At 41.7% G+C, this 19015-nt stretch overlaps 1 protein-coding gene across 2 annotated transcripts in view; it reads right to left on the bottom strand.

Annotated features, from left to right (window-relative positions):
* Positions 1-14134, bottom strand: part of HSD17B4 (hydroxysteroid 17-beta dehydrogenase 4) — a 59194-nt gene extending 45060 nt beyond the window's left edge. Inside the window, exons 1-8 of one of the 2 annotated variants that reach the window (XM_058825944.1) lie at positions 13973-14134; positions 11133-11186; positions 6895-7002; positions 6308-6367; positions 5250-5271; positions 5098-5144; positions 4277-4361; positions 1281-1468 (exon numbers count right to left, since the gene is read on the bottom strand). In XM_058825944.1, the coding sequence (XP_058681927.1) occupies positions 1281-1468; positions 4277-4361; positions 5098-5144; positions 5250-5271; positions 6308-6367; positions 6895-7002; positions 11133-11186; positions 13973-14033 (625 nt within the window). In that variant the 5' untranslated portion in view covers positions 14034-14134. Of the gene's footprint in view, positions 1-1280; positions 1469-4276; positions 4362-5097; positions 5145-5249; positions 5272-6307; positions 6368-6894; positions 7003-11132; positions 11187-11401; positions 11485-13972 lie in introns of those variants that run through there. The other variant, XM_058825945.1, reaches the window with a different exon arrangement.
* Positions 14135-19015: the final 4881 nt, after the last annotated feature.

The raw sequence follows: 19015 nt of genomic DNA, 5'->3' as shown, positions 1-19015 counted from the left end.
CTACAGATATCTGCAGACAAATAGCAAAGTCCTAACTAAGATAACAAAGATAATTTGGTAAGACATCTGAAAATGTTTTTAAAGTTGTGGTGTTCAAATCTTTTGAGAGTATTTGAACAACTGGAGAGGGATGGAGTGAACAAGACAACAAATAAATCACCAGAGCTTGTAAGTACTTACAGAGAGAACAAAGGATCTCACTCTACTTACATTGACTAAGAAAGAAAACTATGAGGTATTTTTTACCATCCCATGTAGATTAAATACCTTCAGAACTTGCCAGCTCCTGTTTTTCATTTTACACTGCATGCTTCATGTATTTGGATCTTCTATAAATAATTGCAATAAATCACTGGAACCTACAACCTATAAGACTGTTAAAGTCATGACCACTTGGATTATTTACATCAAAATCTGGCTACTTCAATCAAACAAAATCAAGCATTCAATCTGTGTATAATGTACAAAATATATTACTCTCCAATACCCTGTCTATCAGCCTGATGAATGTGATGATTTCCTTGGTTTTGAAATCTGCCCGTCATAAATGAAAAGAAGGTCAGAAGTGAAATGAAATAGGCTAATTCTAGAAGATTTCCTGAGAGCAATTTTCTCTAATGGACCTTTTTTGTTAACAAATTCTTTTTCTTTTTGTCTTTTGCCAAAGTAATTAGTCAGTCTATTTATCCTAAATTTACACTTATGCACAACTGTCTCCTAAAATGTTCCTTGCACTGAACTTCCCCATGCAGTACTCTGTCAAACCTGTTCAAACATTCAAAGATTAGTAGCTGTGCAAGAAAGAAAAATTAGGCAACCCAGTTACTATAATCTCTTGCTGATCATGGAACCACTAAGTACACACGTGACACGTTGTGCAAAAACACAGTATTTTGCAATTAGATAATATTGCAACAAGTGCAGACACCTTATGCACATACCTGTTGTCCCATGTGATGAAACAAACAAGCCTTTCCACTAGTGTAGGAGGATCTTGGAAGAGATTACAACTAAAGAGCCTTGCCACATGAAATTGCTTTTGCAAATAAGAAAATTTGCTTCATATCTTGTGGCAGAAAGTAAGAATTCCTCACAACAGACAAAGCAGTAAGTAAGTAAGCAAGCAAGTACGTTGACAGTTCAAGGACAAAAAGGTAGTAGGAACAATGAATGGCTGGTACATGAAGTGTGAAGGACTTGCATTTTCTAAGAGGTAAGAAAGTTAGCTGTGTTTCAATTCACTGAAAAATATCAGTACACGTAGACCTTAAATTATTCACCTTGTGGCATGACAGTCTGGGTCAGCCTGGATCCAGCAGTAGGAGCAATTGTGTTGCAGTGGATGTTATACTTCCGCCCTTCAATTGCAATTGTGTTTGCAAGACCCAAAAGGCCAAGTTTTGCAGCACTGTAGTTTGCCTGACCAAAGTTTCCATATATTCCAGCAGCTGAGGATGTCATAATTATTCTTAGGGAAGAAGAGAGGAAAAAAACAAAATTAATTATTTCTTCAAGTTATCTGATTCTACATAACAGCATTTGCCAGCTCTGGCATTATGGTCTCCATATTCCACAAAATATAGTATGCAATATTAAAAGCTTATTTGTTGGTTTTGCTAACAATCAGGTAACTATTTAATGTTTGGTGTTTGGATAGCAAACATCTCACAAATCTTTATGCATTGGCAGAGTAGCAGAAAACTAACAAAGTCATGAGGCTTTCTGAGTGATAATACAGCTAGGAATTATTATCTGAGTGATAATACATACTAGGAAAGACATTCTGTGACACTGGGTCCCACAGAGAGAAAATTTTATTTATATCTGCATTTCAGGTGGTATTATTCTTACAGCTAATAAAAGGTTTCAACACTCAGAAGAAAATTAATTTACTGAAAATTACTCCCCTTAATATTGTCTACCTGATAATATCTGAAGATCAATTCTCACAGAATTCACCTTCAAAGAATCCTAATATGCATTAAATGCATGACAGAAGACAGGAAAGTCTTGCTCTTTGCTGTTCCCATTATTGCTTTGGAGGTGACTGAACTGCTCACGTGAGAGCTCTAAAACCACTGCAGTTCACAGCTGGTTTGAGGCAAGAAAATGTTGTGCTGCAGGTGATCTCAATTCAAAAGAAATAGGTCTACACCTTCACTTTTAAAGGAAGCCTGTCGTGGCTTGACACGGGCCAAATGATCGGCACTGACAAAGCTCACCTCGTTCACCCTCCCCTGCCAGAGCTGGGCAAAGGAGAGAAAAAAAATTAATGAAAGGTTCATTAGTTGAGATAAGGAGCAGGAGAAAATACTCCAAGGGTAAAACAGGCTCAACTTAAAGGTATAAAGTGAATTTATTACTAACAGAGACAGAGAAGGATAATGAGAAGTAAAATAAGCCCTTTTCTTCCCTCAGCCCCTCCCTCCTTCCCACTGACAGCACGAGACAGGGCATGGTGGTTTGGTCAGCTCATCACCAAGACTTTCTTCTGCTGCTCTGGGAGAGGAGTCCTTCCCCTGAGGCCATGGGGTCCCTCCCTCGGGAGACAGTTCTCTGTGAACTTCTCTGGCATGGGTCCACTCTCATGAGCAGCAGTCTTGCCCAAACTGCTGCAATGTGAGTCTCTCTCTCATGAGCAGACAGTCCTCCCAAATTGCTGTGGCACAGGTCACCCTTCCATGGGGTGCATCCTCCAAATACAGGCTGCTCCAGCCTGGAAGCAGGGCCTCCTCTCTCTACCAGATCTTCCACTGGATCCCAGCCTCCTCCAGGAATGCACCTGCTCCAGCCTGGGCACCTCCCCAGGGGCTGCAGGTGGATCTCTGCATCCCCTGTGGATCCCCACAGGCTGCAGGGTACAGCTGCTGCACCATGGTCCTCACCACGGCCTGCAGAGGAATCTTGGCTCTGGAGCACCTCCTCCCCTCCTTCTCCACTGACCTTGGTGTCTCCATGTCATTTCCCTCAGATGTTCTCACCTCCTCCTCTTCTCAGTGTATTAAAAACTGTGTGTCCTTTTGTTCTGATTTTCTTCTTAAATCTGTTATCACAGAGGCATTACCATCCCCTCTAACTGGCTCAGCCTTGGCTAGCAGCATGTCCATCTTCAGAGCCATACAGGATAGGCTCTGCTGGACACAATGAAAGCTTCCAGAGCTTCACACAGAGATCAGCTCTTTGATCCCGCCACTACCAAAAACCAAGTCATGCAAAACCAACACAAAGCCTTATCTGTGCAATTCTGTTCAAATCTACTTGTAAACACACTGCATAGGGATCAACATATATTTCACATTTTTTTATCTGCCTCACTGCCAATACTCTAATGTTTTTAATCCAAGTAAAGAGATGTGTTGCAAGTACTGGTTCAATATGATGAAGAAAAGCTACAAACTCTGTATAAAGCAGGCATTTTGCAGACGGCACATGTCTATCCATAAAGTGCAGAAACACTCCCTACCACTGTTACCTTAGCAAATACAGAAAAGGAGACAAAGGAAGCATTTTCCTAAATGAATGCAATTCTAGAATTAACCTGTTTTTGAAGAAACAATTTAATTTTAAACTCCCAGACTTCAGACTTCTGCTAAGACCTCCTCACAGTTCACTTCCCTAGATGAGAATGAATGTTATTTATTTAGGTCACAGGATGAGAAAACAGCTCACACAGTTTTCAACATGTGGGTACAGTTAAGATTAATATAATCAGTGCTTTGATAAGGTTTTTGATAAAGTCACAAAAATTAAAATTATGATCTGATTTCACTGCACTGCTTTTGAGTTAACAGTAATACATACCAAAACAAAGAACACTCCCATATAAGTACATTTGTCCAAAGGGCTAAAACTGGCAAACAAAGAAAACTCATGACAACCAAACACCAAACAAAAATACCCATGACCTACGAGCAGAATTGCATGTACTAGTCATTTGAATAAGAAGGAGCAGAACACGCGCCCCTAAAACTTGCAGAAGCATACAACTAACAAACACTCCTAACCAGTCCTCATTAACAGAAATGCTATTTTTACATTGTTACGACTTCTGTTTGGGAGAGTCAGAAAAATACATTTAAATATACTGGAAAAAAAACTTAAAACATTGGGCTGAGGAAGTGGAGAAGGGGAATCAGAACTGAAAAGCCATTTGAACTGATTTTGCTTCACCCCTAAGAAAGTGAAAGAAAAGAATGCAACTCTTCCTTCACTGTTTGGGCATGCATTAGTCTCTTATACACTACTGAAAAAAGCAAAACGGAAGACATATTTTTACCTGCCAAATTTCTGATTTTTCATGTGATTCCATGCAGCTCGGGTGACCAGGAATGATCCCCTCAAATGAATTCTGTGAATTATATCTAGGAACAAATTGACATTATTTAGTAGTTCCAGGGTTTTTCCCCAAACTTGAAATGCACCATGTTCCTTAGTAACAAAAATGCACCTTCTTCACACTCTGAAACTGTTACTAAAAGAATGATGGGGTTTTTTTCCTTTTTTTTGTCTTGACAGACCATTTTTGAGTACTTGCCTGATCATACATACACTGATCATTAAGGGGCTGCCCATATACAAGTGCCTCTTAGATGGAGCTCTGTGTACAGAATTCAAAAGCATTCAAAATTCCTGCACTTGAGGAGACTCAGACAAGAACCACAGAAGACAGACGATCTTTGTAAAAGTCTTCTCCACTGTCTTATCACCCTCTACCGCCTCACCGAAGGTTTTGCTTTTTCTTTTTTCTGGGTCTTTTAAGCCTGTTTAGTATTCAGCCACTCTGTGCTGGCACTAGGAATGTTCTTCTCACAAAAACTATTGTGTGTAATTCACATGGCTCTTTTACTTATTCCATTTGGCAACCAGGAGAGGGAAGAAAAGCCCTTCTTCCCCTTTGGAACTACATACACCTACCATGCATTGCAACACAGACCTGGTTTGCACACTGAACACAAGCAGCTTGCCACTGAGCTTGCACGGCAAAAGGTAAGCCTTCCCTGCCTTCTCTTCTTACTCGCTCCCGTGGGAGGGATGTACATGTCACCTTTCACCTTTCACACACAAGAACACTTTGAAGTAATTTTAAAATCAACTCACCCCAATCGTCATCACTTATCCGAACAAATGAACGGTCTCTCAGGATCCTAAAATGCGACATAAGGAAAATAGAACAAACACAAGATCAACATTTGTTTACACGAAAGGGACAGCCCACACACAAACAGGACAAAAGCCTCAGGTGTACTCACCCAGCATTGTTTATAACAATATCTGAAATAAAAAGAAGGAAACTAATTCAATGCTCTGATAAAATACAAGCTTGTTTCTATTTTTCACCCACTTCCAAATATATACAGAGAAGAACCCTGGACATATACGTCATATTACTTATATTCAACAGCTCTTTGTCCTGATTAATTAATTCTACCCTTGGATGATAATTACAACATAATACTTCAGGACAGGCAAGTCTTAACCTGACAGGGACCCCAATGGGACAAAGCCTGAAAAGGAGGCAAAGCTGTTAAGTGCTGGCTGCCTAGGAATCCAATACCTGCAGGATGCAGCCATCCTGCACAGTTTTGAAGCCTGCTTTGAATTTCAAAATGCCCCAATTATGCAGTTTGCACCACCATCTTTGTTGCAGTGAGCAAACCAAATGCTCAAATGCCCAAATGAAACCTAAAAGAACTACAGAGTTACAAAGCTGATAAAGCAAGCTGGATCATAAAAATTTCTTGTCAGATACATCCTGTTGGATTTGATTATGTGTACTTTTAGACATTTAACCCTGAGTTGAAATCACCAAGTGGTTTTAAATAGTGGCAATCACATGGCTAAAAAGAATTTTAATTGTTAGATAAAATACCTCAGGCTTTTCTTTTTTCATTTCTGTTAATGCATTTTGACCTTTTGTAAGCAGAAGAGCTTCCAAAACATGAAATGTTGCTCTCAGCAATATTATTTATGCTAATTCTATGCAGCTAGTTTTAACACTTCACAGACTGTGCTTTGTGACAGAAATTGCTAACCACTATTGAAGTTCCAAAATTCTGAAGGGCAGGAAAATAAAAATCATATATTAAGCTTTAAACTTCTGCTAAAACCACCAAAAAAGCCGAGAAAAGTTGACCATTCAGATTAAAAGCTGAAAGCCCCTTATTCAGATTTCACTGACTACAGGCATCAAGGGTTGGTGAGTACTACTATTGTCAAAACTTATTTCATACACACATGTTGTTAATTGCACTGCTTATAATGCCTTTGCACTTGCAAACAAATTTCAACATGAATTCAGCAACTGTACCTATCCTCCCAAAAGCCTCAAGGGCTGACTTCACAAGCTTTTCACCATCTTCCACAGAATCTGTAAGAAAAAAGTACAAATTTTCTAATAAAATTAACTGGATACACTGCACTTCCAGGACATTAAAAACTAATTGCACAGAGCTAAGAAAAATAAATTGTGTACAGCCCCAGTGAAAACTAAATTCAAATCCATCCATTATCTGAATGTGGCCTAAAGCAAATCCCACAAAGTAAGTCTAAATGGCACATTTGCCATTGCAAGAAAAAAGATGAAGCAAAGCAAGTAAGAACTATCCATTCCCATTTTGCCTCTGAAAACCACAGATGGACAGCTGCTTAATACTTCAATGTTAAAAAATCAGATAAAAGAGAAGGGCATTAGTACACAAATCTTAATTAAAAGAAGCAATTAGTGCACTTGATTTTAGTATCTGCCTCCCCATTCCACATGATATTACACCTGTTTAATGTATATGTTATTGGTAAGCTGGCAGTAGTCTTTCACTAAGCAGCATCAGCTTTTCATTTAACATAGCCATGATTCTTACAGATAAAGCATTACACTCATCTGGAAAAATAACGTACCATAATTGGGTACTGCTTTCCCTCCTTTTGCTCTGATTTCATCGACAACTTTGTCAGCAGCTGAGGAGCTTTTGCCGTATCCCTTAAAATCAACTCCAAGATCATTCACTGCACAACAAAGAAATGAAATTTTTGTTGTTAACACACTTCATTTGCTGATGAATTCATGTCCTTACCTCATTATCACACTGGAGGTTATAAGGAGTATTGACAGAGCCTACTGCATCTGGATCTTACTGAAAATCACAGATGACAAGAGAAAAATAGTAGGATATATGATTATTTTTTTTAAAGCAGTGCAACATACATTATCCCTTTTTCTTTAAATAATATGGAAAACAGAATCTTTTTCCCCCCCTTCACCACATATTCTTGCTTGCCCTGCCCAGGCTACCTCTGTAATTGTGTTGCAGTTCAGAGATTAAGATCTAGATTACACCCCAATCATAACCAATTTATTCCAGCCTCTAAGTACTGCATGAACTGTAAGCAAGACTGGCAAGACTTTACTCCTGTTTAATAGAGTAGCTAAACTGTTACCAGTCAACACCACCATAGAAGAGATGCAGCAGTCTGAACAAAGTGACAAGTGTCTGCTCTGGAGCTTCAGATCCTGCTCCTGTGGAGCAGGCCCACCTGACACACAGAGCTATTCCAGGCTGCACTCCACACTGGAGCACGTGTCACTAATGGCAGCTGGAATGCTCTGTTGCCACACTCTGCTGCACATCTGTATTTGCACATCCCACAGCTTCACAGAACTACCAGGAGAAAACACTCCCAAAAAATCCCATACAAACACTGTATTTGGACAACTTCAAAAAATAGTAAGAAGTTGTTTAAATGGGCTGAAAATGGAACTGTAAGAAAGCCAGAACTGACTGAATTTACATGCAACACTGGTATTCTGCTGAACAGTCTTCTGTTATGGTGAATTCCAGCTTTCTGCCTTCTAACCTCAAGAAGCCAGACACAGTGAAACCCACAAAATATGCAGGATATTCTTGCTGGTCTTGATGAAAAACAACAATGCTAAGTCTGTTCTATCATGACAAAATGAAATAGACCCATTTGGTGTTTTTTTGGGTTTTTTTGGGTTTTTTTTAACTCTCCATTTAAACAGAAATACAACTTGCAGGACACACTGCAAAATCACCCTGTATTATCCTGATCAAGAAGTCTCATCTAGAATACTACACTGAGCTTTGTGTGCTGCACTTCAAGAGAAATGTAGAAACATGGGATAAAATTTGTGAGTAAATGAAAATGCCAAAGTCCACAAGAAGTGAGCATCAAAAGGGGAGAGACACGACAACATGTCAAAACAAACAGAAGAAACAACCAACCATCAACAAACCAAACCAAACCCAAAAAAATGTCCAGCCTGAAGCAGAAAGTACAAGTATCTCAACAGACTGATGAAAAAAACAAAGACAAAATCTCCAAGCTAATAGATTAAAATCTAACAATCCAAACATGCAGCCAACACAATTCAAGTGAGGCATTAAGGAAAATTTCTAAGTGTAGTGATGTATTAGGATAGGCAACACAGGCAGACTGCTCAGTCTGCAACATCTATGATATTAAAGGAAAGCAAGTCAGGAACAGCACCTGAGAAAGAAAAGTGAACAATTTGGGTAGTAAACATATATAAACCATTCAGTCTTGTTAAGACCTTACAACTCTCTGCCACAGCCAGTTTTATAAATTCTTATCCCACACTTCAATAGTAATTTGCTGACAAAAACTTAATTAAATATTTGGTAAAATTTTAAGAGGTGGCAAAGTACCTTAGGCCAAGCACAGGCACTAATGGAGTTGAAACAAAAATGAGTATGCAAGAAAGAGTTGAGCTATTCTAGGCTTTGAAATAGTAACTCCGTGAGTGTGATAGAGGAAAAAGAAAAAACAAAAAACCCTAACAACAAAATAGACAAAGCTTTACATCATGCAATTTTCAGTTGAAAACACGCAGTCAAAAAGAGACAAAGACTGTAGTAGTAGTAGTAGTAGTGGCAGAGCACAGTTATAGTCTGAACCTTGAGGAAGAATTCCTCTAAGGCTATGAGTGTGTCCTTAGCAGAGTAGCAGAAGCAAATCTGAAGGGTGAAACAGTTGGTGCAGAGCACCTGACATCTACAGTACAAGTTTTTTTAAACAATAAACCACCTGATTTCTTGCAATATTCTGGTGTCACAAACCAAACACACGTGAACAGTGTAGGTGAGCTTATAGATTGCATTTTCTGGTTTGTTTTTTAAAGGACTTAGGCAATTCAATACCATTTCACTATGCAAACAAAAATACAAGTAAGATACAAATCAGGAGAGATGCTTCAAAAGCATCACTCTAAACTAAAACAGCAACACAAGAGCCTTAGATAGACCAGAAGAAACAGTAGGTCTGGACATAACATAGGATGCAAGACAAAGGCAAATCATCCCTTCCTCCTGCTTTCAATTCTTCCTGATGAGAGGCATGAAAGAGATAAAGAATGACAAAAAACAGTGGTAGCAGACAGCTTTCGGGTGATGAGAACAGGGAGTTTTCCACCTAGGTTGCTCTTGTCAATCTAACCACACCACCAGCACCTCACTCACCAGAGATGCAGGTGAACGAAGGTGTCAAGTTGTTCTTCAAACTACTCAAAATATTCCTCCAGAATATCTGATCACTGTTCTAACAACACACCTTCATTTCCATAACTTATGAAAGGGAACTTGTTTTAAAGAGACAAGGCAGATATGAGCCTCATATCTGCTTGAGTTTTAAAAATCTAAATGTTTATACAAGTAACTTTTCAACTCTTTGAAGTCAGAATTGTAAGAGAACAAGAGAAACAAATACAAGCATGTAGAGGTAATACTGCAAGACAAGCTGAAGTGTGGTGAAGTTTCCAAAAGGAAACAAGAAGTTGCCCTTACAGTCAATTCTTAACTTACTGTTTAGTTATTACACAATAAGACTAAGAGACAAAGAAGCATTAGCTGTGGTCAGGGAACAGAATACATTTTCTTTCAGATCATTCTGGAAAGTCAGACCACCACCATCTACAGAGAGTCATATACAAAATATATGGACTGCTTTAGTGACATAATTTTTGTTAAATAAGAACTGGATGTGAATCATTCACATCCATAGTAAATATAGCAATTATCAAAGATGACAACATAAAGAAGGAGAAACAACCTAGATTTTATTTGAAGTTGTCTACACACGTACTCATTTTTAGTCAATGAAGTAAAACCAAACAATTTTTATGAAATTTTGTAAACTGAGACTGGGATTGTCATACAGAAAAACAGTGAGAAACTTCTTGCCCATAATCTCTTTCAACATTTTATCTTGAACTCATTAACAATACCTGCCTGTGAATGAATTAACAAATTCATTCACAGGCAGCAAAATCATAAAATCACAGAATAATTTAGGTTGGAAACATCTTGTAAAGTCAAGTCCAACCATTAACCTAACACTGCCCAGTACAGGAGTAAACCATGTGCCACATGTACACATCTTTTAAGTACCTCCAAGGATGGTCACTCATCCACTTCCCTGGCCTGTTCCAGTGCCTGACAACCCTTTCGGTGAATAAACTTTTTCCTAAGAGCCAATCTAAAAATGGCAATGCTGACTGCTAGTGAGTACCCAAAATACAACTCAACCTTCAGGACTGCCTTATGAGACAGCATTTTTCACAAATAAATATGCCCTGCTAAGGTTCAACCAAGGAACTACAAAACCACCAGAAATCCTTTACTGACAGATATTTGGCACAGACACCAAGATCAGACAGCTCTTCTGTCCCATGAGCCACAGAAAGAAACAATGCTATTGAGTTACATTTCAGTAACTTCTTTTCTGGGAGAAGACACAATAAGACAACATGTTCACATATTCAAATGGTCATATCAGAAGCTCTTGAGCAGTATTTACCTAAGACAACACACTCTCTGGCCACAGATTGCAGTAAAGACTTGTATGCATAGATGAAAGTTAAATCTAGGAAATGATCTGACTCAAACTGACTTTCCAGCAAAGGTGGGCCCTTGGACAAACTTGGGCAACTTGTTTCATAAGAAAATAAAGCTTAGAGTCAAAATTAAACAGCAAAAGATAAGATAGAAAACCATTAAATAACAAAGGTTACTGTCAAAAAGGGCACTGACTGTTGAATGTAAGCTATGTGAAAAAGCAAAGGTTACTGTCTAGATCAAGTTAGTTAAGATAAAACTTACCAACTACTGAAGCTCCTCTTTCAGCAAAAGCCAGAGCATATGCTCTGCCCAAACCTAGTTTAAAAAAAAGAAAAAGTTAAAAAGTTAAAAACAAGAGTGAATTTGTTTCCTGAATGGACACAAACACCTCGCAGGTTCAAAATAAAACATTATTTCCCCCAGCAGCTCAAAATATTTTATAAGAACAAAATCTAAAAGTAAACAAACAGATAAACAGTAAACAAAACTTCCAGTCAAAAGAATAGAAAACCAAACCAAACCATGCTTACTCTTTGTTATGGGATTCAAGAAAAGCATCTGGGAAAGCTGTATGCTGCTAGTTTGTGCTTGTGATAGAAAAATATATTTGAAAGGAAGAACCCTTAATGTCCTAATGTAACACTGAAGAAGGAGGGGATGTTTCAAGTTAATTAATTACTCTTCAAGTGAATAAGATACTTTCCTAGTTAAAATTAAGATTTGAAAAAGAAACTGAACAAAATTTAACTGAAGATGTATTGAAACAATAATTTGGATACAAAGTTATACTTAATTCCTCAGTTAACCAGATACATAGTTTGCCTGTCCTAAAAGAAGATGGTCATTTCTGCATCACATACAAAAGCAAGGGTCCTAAACCTTCACTCTGGCTTAGATTCTAGTTGTGTCTGAAATTCATTACAATAAATGACTTACAGATATATTATCCACTCTACCAATCAAAAGATTTGGGGATTAATGTCACTTTTTAATGATCCTTTTTTATTAATTTCTAAAAAAAAGGAGACTCGAATGATCAAAAAATGATCAGTCAGAAAAAAGTCAGAATGCAAACAGTATCTTTTTGCACCTCACCAAGTCATTCAAAGCCAGTTCTTAAAAAAAATGGGGAGAAAATAAGAACTGGATAGACTGTTTTGAAGCACACCGATTTCACACCAACAAGTTGAAAATTTCCTTAAGACATCCTTAGGCCTCTGCAACGGAGAGTATCACATGATATGCAACGTGCATATACATCCACTGCTCATGTAACCCAAGAAAACCTTTTTTTGTTTTGTTTTGAAAAGCCACTAAGAAGTGCACAAAACCCAGACTCTGCTATACGTGCTGGCCTTCTCAACTTCTAAGCAAGGACTGAACGCTTGAGAATCAAAATTAATGTTAAAAAAAACAAGATAGGTTGCATAAAAATGTCCAACACAGTAATCCATAAAGGATTTGCTCAAAGTGAAAAGAAACACTTTTTAGATATGTGTGTATGTTAAAAAAGGTTTCCCTTTAACACAAATTAGTGATACAGATATCTAAATAAACTCCCAGCTCTGATCTGTTCACTAGCATCCAAAAAATCAATGCTGAAAAACAATGCTATTAGTAATGCAGTCTAACTACAGTGATGTAAATGAAATAAAAGCAAAATTAGAACTAATCTGTAGATAACAGGACCTCCCTTAATCTTAGCTTAAATTTAATCAACTCTTACTAAAAAGCTGTTGTGAAATAAAACATGCAAGAGGAATTTTCTCTATTAACAAACCATTTCCAAGCAGTCTAACCCTAGGAGTACAAAGGTCACTGTACACACACCTATGACATGCAACTTTTACTCAGTGCAATCCTTTTTAGAAGCTTTGTTACTGCCACAGTGACCTTGTTTTGCTATTATGCAAGGTCTTAACCTGTTCTTCAGTGAAACTTACTATATAGGGAAAAGGCCACAAATGTAGATCTGGTAAAGGCAGAAAAGCACCATTAAAAACCTAGTCTCAATTATTATCAGGTTGATCACTTCCAGGTTATTGGGTTGATCACTTTCAAGTGATGTACATGGACTATTCAGTGCTTTCCAAAATACCCTCTTTACAAGACATCACTTAATCTAAGGCCTCAAAATTACTCCTCTGGCTATGTGCAGCACCACAAAACGAGAACAGAACTCCACCGTGGGAAGGGAAGAACCTTTTCAGAGTATACTGAACAAGTTTCCTAAAGAGCTCATCACAAACTGCCTCTCACTCATCCACACTGACAGCTATTTTTGCTTAACCATCACAGCAGGCAAAGGTCAAAGCATAGATGCAGAGGAAGAAAAAAAAATAAGAAAAGGGGGAAGAAACAAACAACAAAAAACCCCAACCAACCAATCCCACGCCATAACAACAAATACCAAAAACATTTCCTGGCAAAACCAAGCATTCCACTGCAGACCAAGCTCCCTGGAGAGATCAAGCCTGCAGACCACCAACAGAGCAGGCCAGCCCTGATGGAGACCTCTCGCTCCCGCTCCCACCTGCCTGCAGGCCGGCTCCCGGGAGCAAGGCGGGCCGGGAGGCGGCAGGAGGCGGGCGGCTGCCTCCTGCAGCACCGATGGCACACACGACACCCCTGCTGGGGCAGCACTGTGCGAAGCCACACGGGGCACACGCCTCAGCCGCTAGGTCCAAGGCTGGAAGGATTTAGGATACCAGGCCAGCGCTTGGAGGGTGACATCCATTGCTGAGCGGGGCGCTGCAGCGCTGCTCCCCGGTGTGTTTAAAGAGCAGAAATCAATCCCCCATGTTCCAAGGGGTTCCAGCGCGGGCAGTGCTGGGCCGGCCTCGGACGGCAGCTGCTCCCTGCTCAGGCAGGGAGGCACGGCCCTGACCCCTGCACAGCCTTGGCACGGCCGGGGCCGGCACGGACAGCGCCTCCCCCGCAGCCCCGCTTCTCTTCTCTACGAGAACAACCCGCTTTACCCCCGCAGGGCCGGACCGGCCGCCCCGGGGGCACCTGCCAGGGCCGCCAGCGGCGGCTGCGCGGAGCCCGCACCGCCCGGGCTTCCCCCGCGCAGCGGGTGCGGAACCCCGGCCGGCGCTCACCTCCTCCGGCGCCGGTCACCAGCACCACCCGACCGTCGAACCTCAGCCCCGCAGCCGCCATCGCTCCGCGCCGCTCGGCCCCACTGCCCTGCTACACTGCCCGGCTCCACCGCCCGGCCCCTGCTCCACTACCCGGCCCTGGCCCGCCCGCGGGAGGGGCGGCACGGGGCGGGAGGTGCGCCCGCACCACGCATGCGCCAGCACCGCGGCCCGCTGGGAACTGTAGTGTGCGGTGGGATGGGCGGAGGAAGCGAGGAGGAAGAGGAGAGGAAGGAAGCGGTGCGGAATGGAGGGGTGGGAACCGAGGGATAGGAAGGATGGGGGAAGGAGGGGAGTGGAAGCGTTGTGGAGAAGAAGGAAGGAGATATGATGGGATGGGATGAGGAGAGGAAGGGAAAGGAGGAAAGGGGAAGAGAAGAGGAAGGGAAGAGGAAGGGAAGGGAAAAGGGAAGGGAAAAGGGAAGGGAAGGGAAGGGAAGGGAAGGGAAGGGAAGGGAAGGGAAGGGAAGGGAAGGGAAGGGAATGAACAGAGGAAAGTGATAGGGAAGATGCATGCTAATGTCTTTACAAACAATTCGATGGGTGAAAGTATGGGTGTTTTTGAAATGGATCTTAATGCCGCTATTAACTTCAAGCAGCAGGTTTGCTGCAGAGCCCAGACTGCTTGACTCGTGAAAAAGACAAAGCACTATCTTAGGTTTCTAAACTCTGGGGTAAAATGACAGGTTCAAGGGAGGATGATATGTGGTAGGCGGTTCGGGAAGGCTGTACCTTTCTAGTACCTCAGCCGATGGGGAAAGAAAGAGGGCAACATGCGACCAGGAGTTTAGCATAAAAGGCGGCTGCGTCCTCCAAAACTTCAGGACATAAAACCCCGCGGGCGTGTGCCCCAGTGAACTCTCTCCCTTTATTCGAATAAACTTGCAGGACTTCTCTCTCTCCTTTATGGACACTGGCTTTTCATAGATGATTTTCTGTAAAAAGGAAGGGAAGAGGAGAGGAGAGGAGAGGAGAGGAGAGGAGAGGAGAGGAGAGGAGAGGAGAGGAGAGGAGAGGAGAGGAGAGGAGAGGAGAGGAGAGGAGAGGAGAGGAGAGGAGAGGAGAGGAGAGGAGAGGAGAAAAGCATATGATGGTTTGAGATGAGAAAGAGGAGAGGAAGGGATGGAGAGGGGAAGAATCAAGTCAAAGGAAGGGAGAGAAAGGGATGGGAAAGGAATGGGTGGGGAAGGGAAGGAAATGGGGAAGACAAGGGGAGAAGGGGTAAGAAAGGTAAGAAAGGGATGCAGAGAGCAAGGAGGACCTTGGATCCTCCTTTTGTGCAGTAGTGCCCACGATCAGCCCTGCCTGGCCCTGCTTTCCCAGGCCTGCTGTGAAAGGTGGGAAGCATCAGGCTGTCCTGTGCTGTCTGCATGTCCAATGATGTTACATTTGGGTCACAGTTTAGGAGACAGGCACACAGCTGAACACACCAAGTTCATGCAACAACAGCCAATGTTTATTCATGGACCCCCCCTCTTTTTATAGGGGGTTCAAAATTCCTATGCTTGTACAATTGATTGGTTGAGGTGTCAGCACTGCCCAGCTCACTGGCCAGATAGATGTCCGCATTCTGGATTGAATGGGACTGGCTGGGGTTCCCTGCTCAAGTTTGAATCCAACCTATCACTATCTTACCCTGGGACTTGTTTATTTCTATTCTTTAATGAACTAGGCTGGGAGTTGGGGTCTATTATGGCTAAATTTATCTGTGCAGCTTACAGACCAGCTGCATAGATAAATTTAGACACAGACAACGAGGCCATTGCTAGGCTGGATTGCAAGACCAGGCTGCCCTGGTGTAAGACATCACACCTCTGTTTAAGCTTAATCCACAGTTACTTCTTTTATATTAATCTTACAGTTTATGGTGTGCAATTCTTTTCATCCTCTATTTACTGTTTCCCAATGGAAAGGACTGCTTTCAGCCCTGGGAACTCTTCTGCATCGAGCAATGGGAGTGCAATACACCGCCCTTTCTTTGTGCCGTGGATTTTTCCTAGCTGTGTGCAGAGGGCGGCGCTGGGTGCAGGCCCCGGGGCTGCAGGGCAGCCATGGGGAACAGGCCTGGCATGCCTGGCACAGCATTCCCACCAGATCCAATGGACCTGCTGCCAGGCATAGCTCAGACCCTCTGAGAGGGTGCTGCTGGTGCCTCTCTGGGAATGTGTCTAAGAAATTATAAAACGTTTATATTGTGGAAGAGTGGGAAAGCTGAGGGAGAAACAGCCCTGCAGACGCCCAGGTAGGTGGAGAAGGAGCGAGAGCAGGTGGTCTAGCTGCAGGAGCAGATTCCCTGGAGCCCAGAGAGAAGACCATGGAGAGACAGGCCATGGAGCTCCACACTGGAACGGGTTTGCTGGCAGGACTTGTGACCCTGTGGAGGACTGGAGCAGCCTGTTCCTGAAGGAATACATCCTGTGGGAAGGACCCATGCTGGAGCAGCTTGTGAAGAGCTGCAGCCTGTGGGAGTGACCCCATGGTGAAGCAAAGGAGCAGAGTGAGGCACAAGAATCACAGAGTGCATTTAGTTGAACCAGCCAGTGGGTTAAGTACTTAATCATCACATTATTGCAGGTGTTGTGTGAGACTGTTATTCAGAATGTAATTGTTCTGGCATGGTCCAATGCTTGAATTAGGTGGTGCTCAGGAAATGGATAGTGTAAGGAGTGTACAGAGTTATATTTTGGGAAAATAATCTACATATTCCCTCTGCACAGATGAACTTTAATTCATGATTAACCGTTCTTGTAAACTTTGGCTTATTTCTGGAGCTAATAGAAAGATTAAATAGTTTTGCTGCCTGGTTATCTCCTTGACTGTAAATGCTTTGCTATCTACACTAAAGAAATGTGATAGTTTCCTGAGCGAAAATAGAGTAAATTATAATTTCTGACCTCAAATCGTCTGTGGCATTCACTCTTTTAGAAACAGAGGGAACAGAGACGAATGGTCTATGTTTTTATGACACAGTTCGGCTTGTAAGGGTTTGAAAGCTTCAAGTGCAACTTACACTTGTGGGCACTAGAGTGAGCTCGTGCTACGGTAAGACTGCCCAAAGTGCCCACATCCATAGTGCCACCCACAGGGAAACTACCGGAAAACACAGGGGGGGGGAAAAAAATTCTGAAGGCAGCCAAGGGAATGTGCATCAGATAAATAGTCTGCAATCAGTCACAAGTTTTAAGTGTGGGAAATATTGTTGACTGCGCGCAGGAACAACCCTTTGCACTGGAAGTGTGTGCACTGTCACAGCACTAAATACCCTCACAACCGACTAAACTTGCGGAGTTTGTCTATGTCATTCGGTTGCAGCTCAATAGAAGAGCGAATTGCCCAGCCGTGAGAGGCCCGGTGCAACTGGGTGTGTTTTGCAGAGAGAACATCGCTGATTGTGGTTTGGCTGTGCTGTGCTTGGCAGCGGGAGGAGGCTCTTTCCTGGGGGGGAGGAGGGCAGAGCGGTGAGTCAGATTGCAATTGCTCTTCCTGAGGAAGTAACAGATTGAGTCCTTAACATCTGCGAGATTTGGTTCAGCCTCAACACTCAATATTTTGTTTACTGTTGCCACAGTGTGGGATTGGGCTCCCACCTGGGAAAAGAAAGGGAAGTCTCCAGGATGCTGTGAAAGCAGCGTCTAGTAAAGGCTGGAAATACCTACAAGGACTGAGTGGTCATCCTTTCAGTACCAATTTTACTTGCATAAGCCCCTATGTAACCATATTAATCTAGAGCAGCTCAGATCTCTGTGCACATCTATAAACAAGTCCTAAGAGACTTCATTGATTTTCAGCGCTGATTCTGTCCAGCACCAGATCTTTCATGATCTTGAACAAGCCATTTCAGCTCTAGTCGTCCACATTACATAGTCTTCCATCTCTCGTTTTTTATAGATGATGGGCTTTTCAAGAACAGAACTTAGTCTTGAATTTGCCTAGAAGTCTGTGGTTACACTGTCCAAATAAAATCAGTCCCTGAGGTACTTCCATAGCAGAATTTGTTGTTTAGATACCAAATAACAGGCCCTGATAACAAGCCAGGAGCTTTTACAGCTATCTTATTTTTGTGCACAGACTAGGATTAGAATCAAGGGAGAGCTCACATTTGAAACAATTAAGATTTTCCTCAACAGATTGGTGTTTTTTCCTGTAAAACACAAAATAAAGCGCACTGGAGAGACAGTGCATCACTTCTATATTTTAAGTTTTTAAAGTGAAACTTGTCTGTATTAAAAAGATATAAAAGACAAAGAACCACTCTGGATGGAAGATATTTAATGGGTTCCCCTAGCAATCAGAAGAGCATTTCTTCCGAAAGTTCTATAGCTATCAGAAAATACCTGTATCAGTCTGAAAAAAGGTATGAAGGTGCTGCTGCTGCTTACTGAAGTGAGGTGATGGCAGGTGGAAACATGAGCAGAGTAGGTATCAAGCCACAAACCAAGATCAGGTGCCATAGTGAGTTTTCAGTGATTGAGCCATAGTGCAAGTAATAGCAGGCTATCCACATTCCAAACACAGCCAGACAGGGTTTAACAAAATAAGCCAATTCAAAAAGGAAGACCAATTTTGCTTTATTTTGTCTCTTAGTGAGCAGTGTGGACTGGCATATATTTATCATTAACATTTATACAGACATTTCAGACATTTTTCACTGAGAAAAGTTTGCCAAAAACCCCACACAGTACCTGGTAATACTGAATGTGATGATGTTTCTTTTCTGTTACGCTTCAATGCCTATAGCGGGTAAGTTCTTTTGTTAACAGTAAAATTTCATGCTGTGCACTGAAAACAAATTCGGTGTATGTTCTTAAATCTTTTGGCTAACAGGTTAGATAATTGGGCTGGACTTCTTTTCTTTTACAAGTCTTTTATAAACTAGGGGCTTGCATGTGTTGTAGGTACTGTGGGAGTCTTAATCTCATTGGAAATGGTTTCTACTGTTTGCTGCTAGAGATGGTGAGAACCTTGGAAACTTTTATTCAAGGGATTAAAAGAATTGACCGACTT

This window comes from Poecile atricapillus, chromosome Z, assembly GCF_030490865.1.
Source record: "Poecile atricapillus isolate bPoeAtr1 chromosome Z, bPoeAtr1.hap1, whole genome shotgun sequence".
In the NCBI taxonomy this organism is placed as follows: Eukaryota; Metazoa; Chordata; class Aves; order Passeriformes; family Paridae; genus Poecile; species Poecile atricapillus.
Note: the sequence above shows the minus strand (reverse complement) of the source record. Positions and strands in the feature narration are given on the sequence as shown.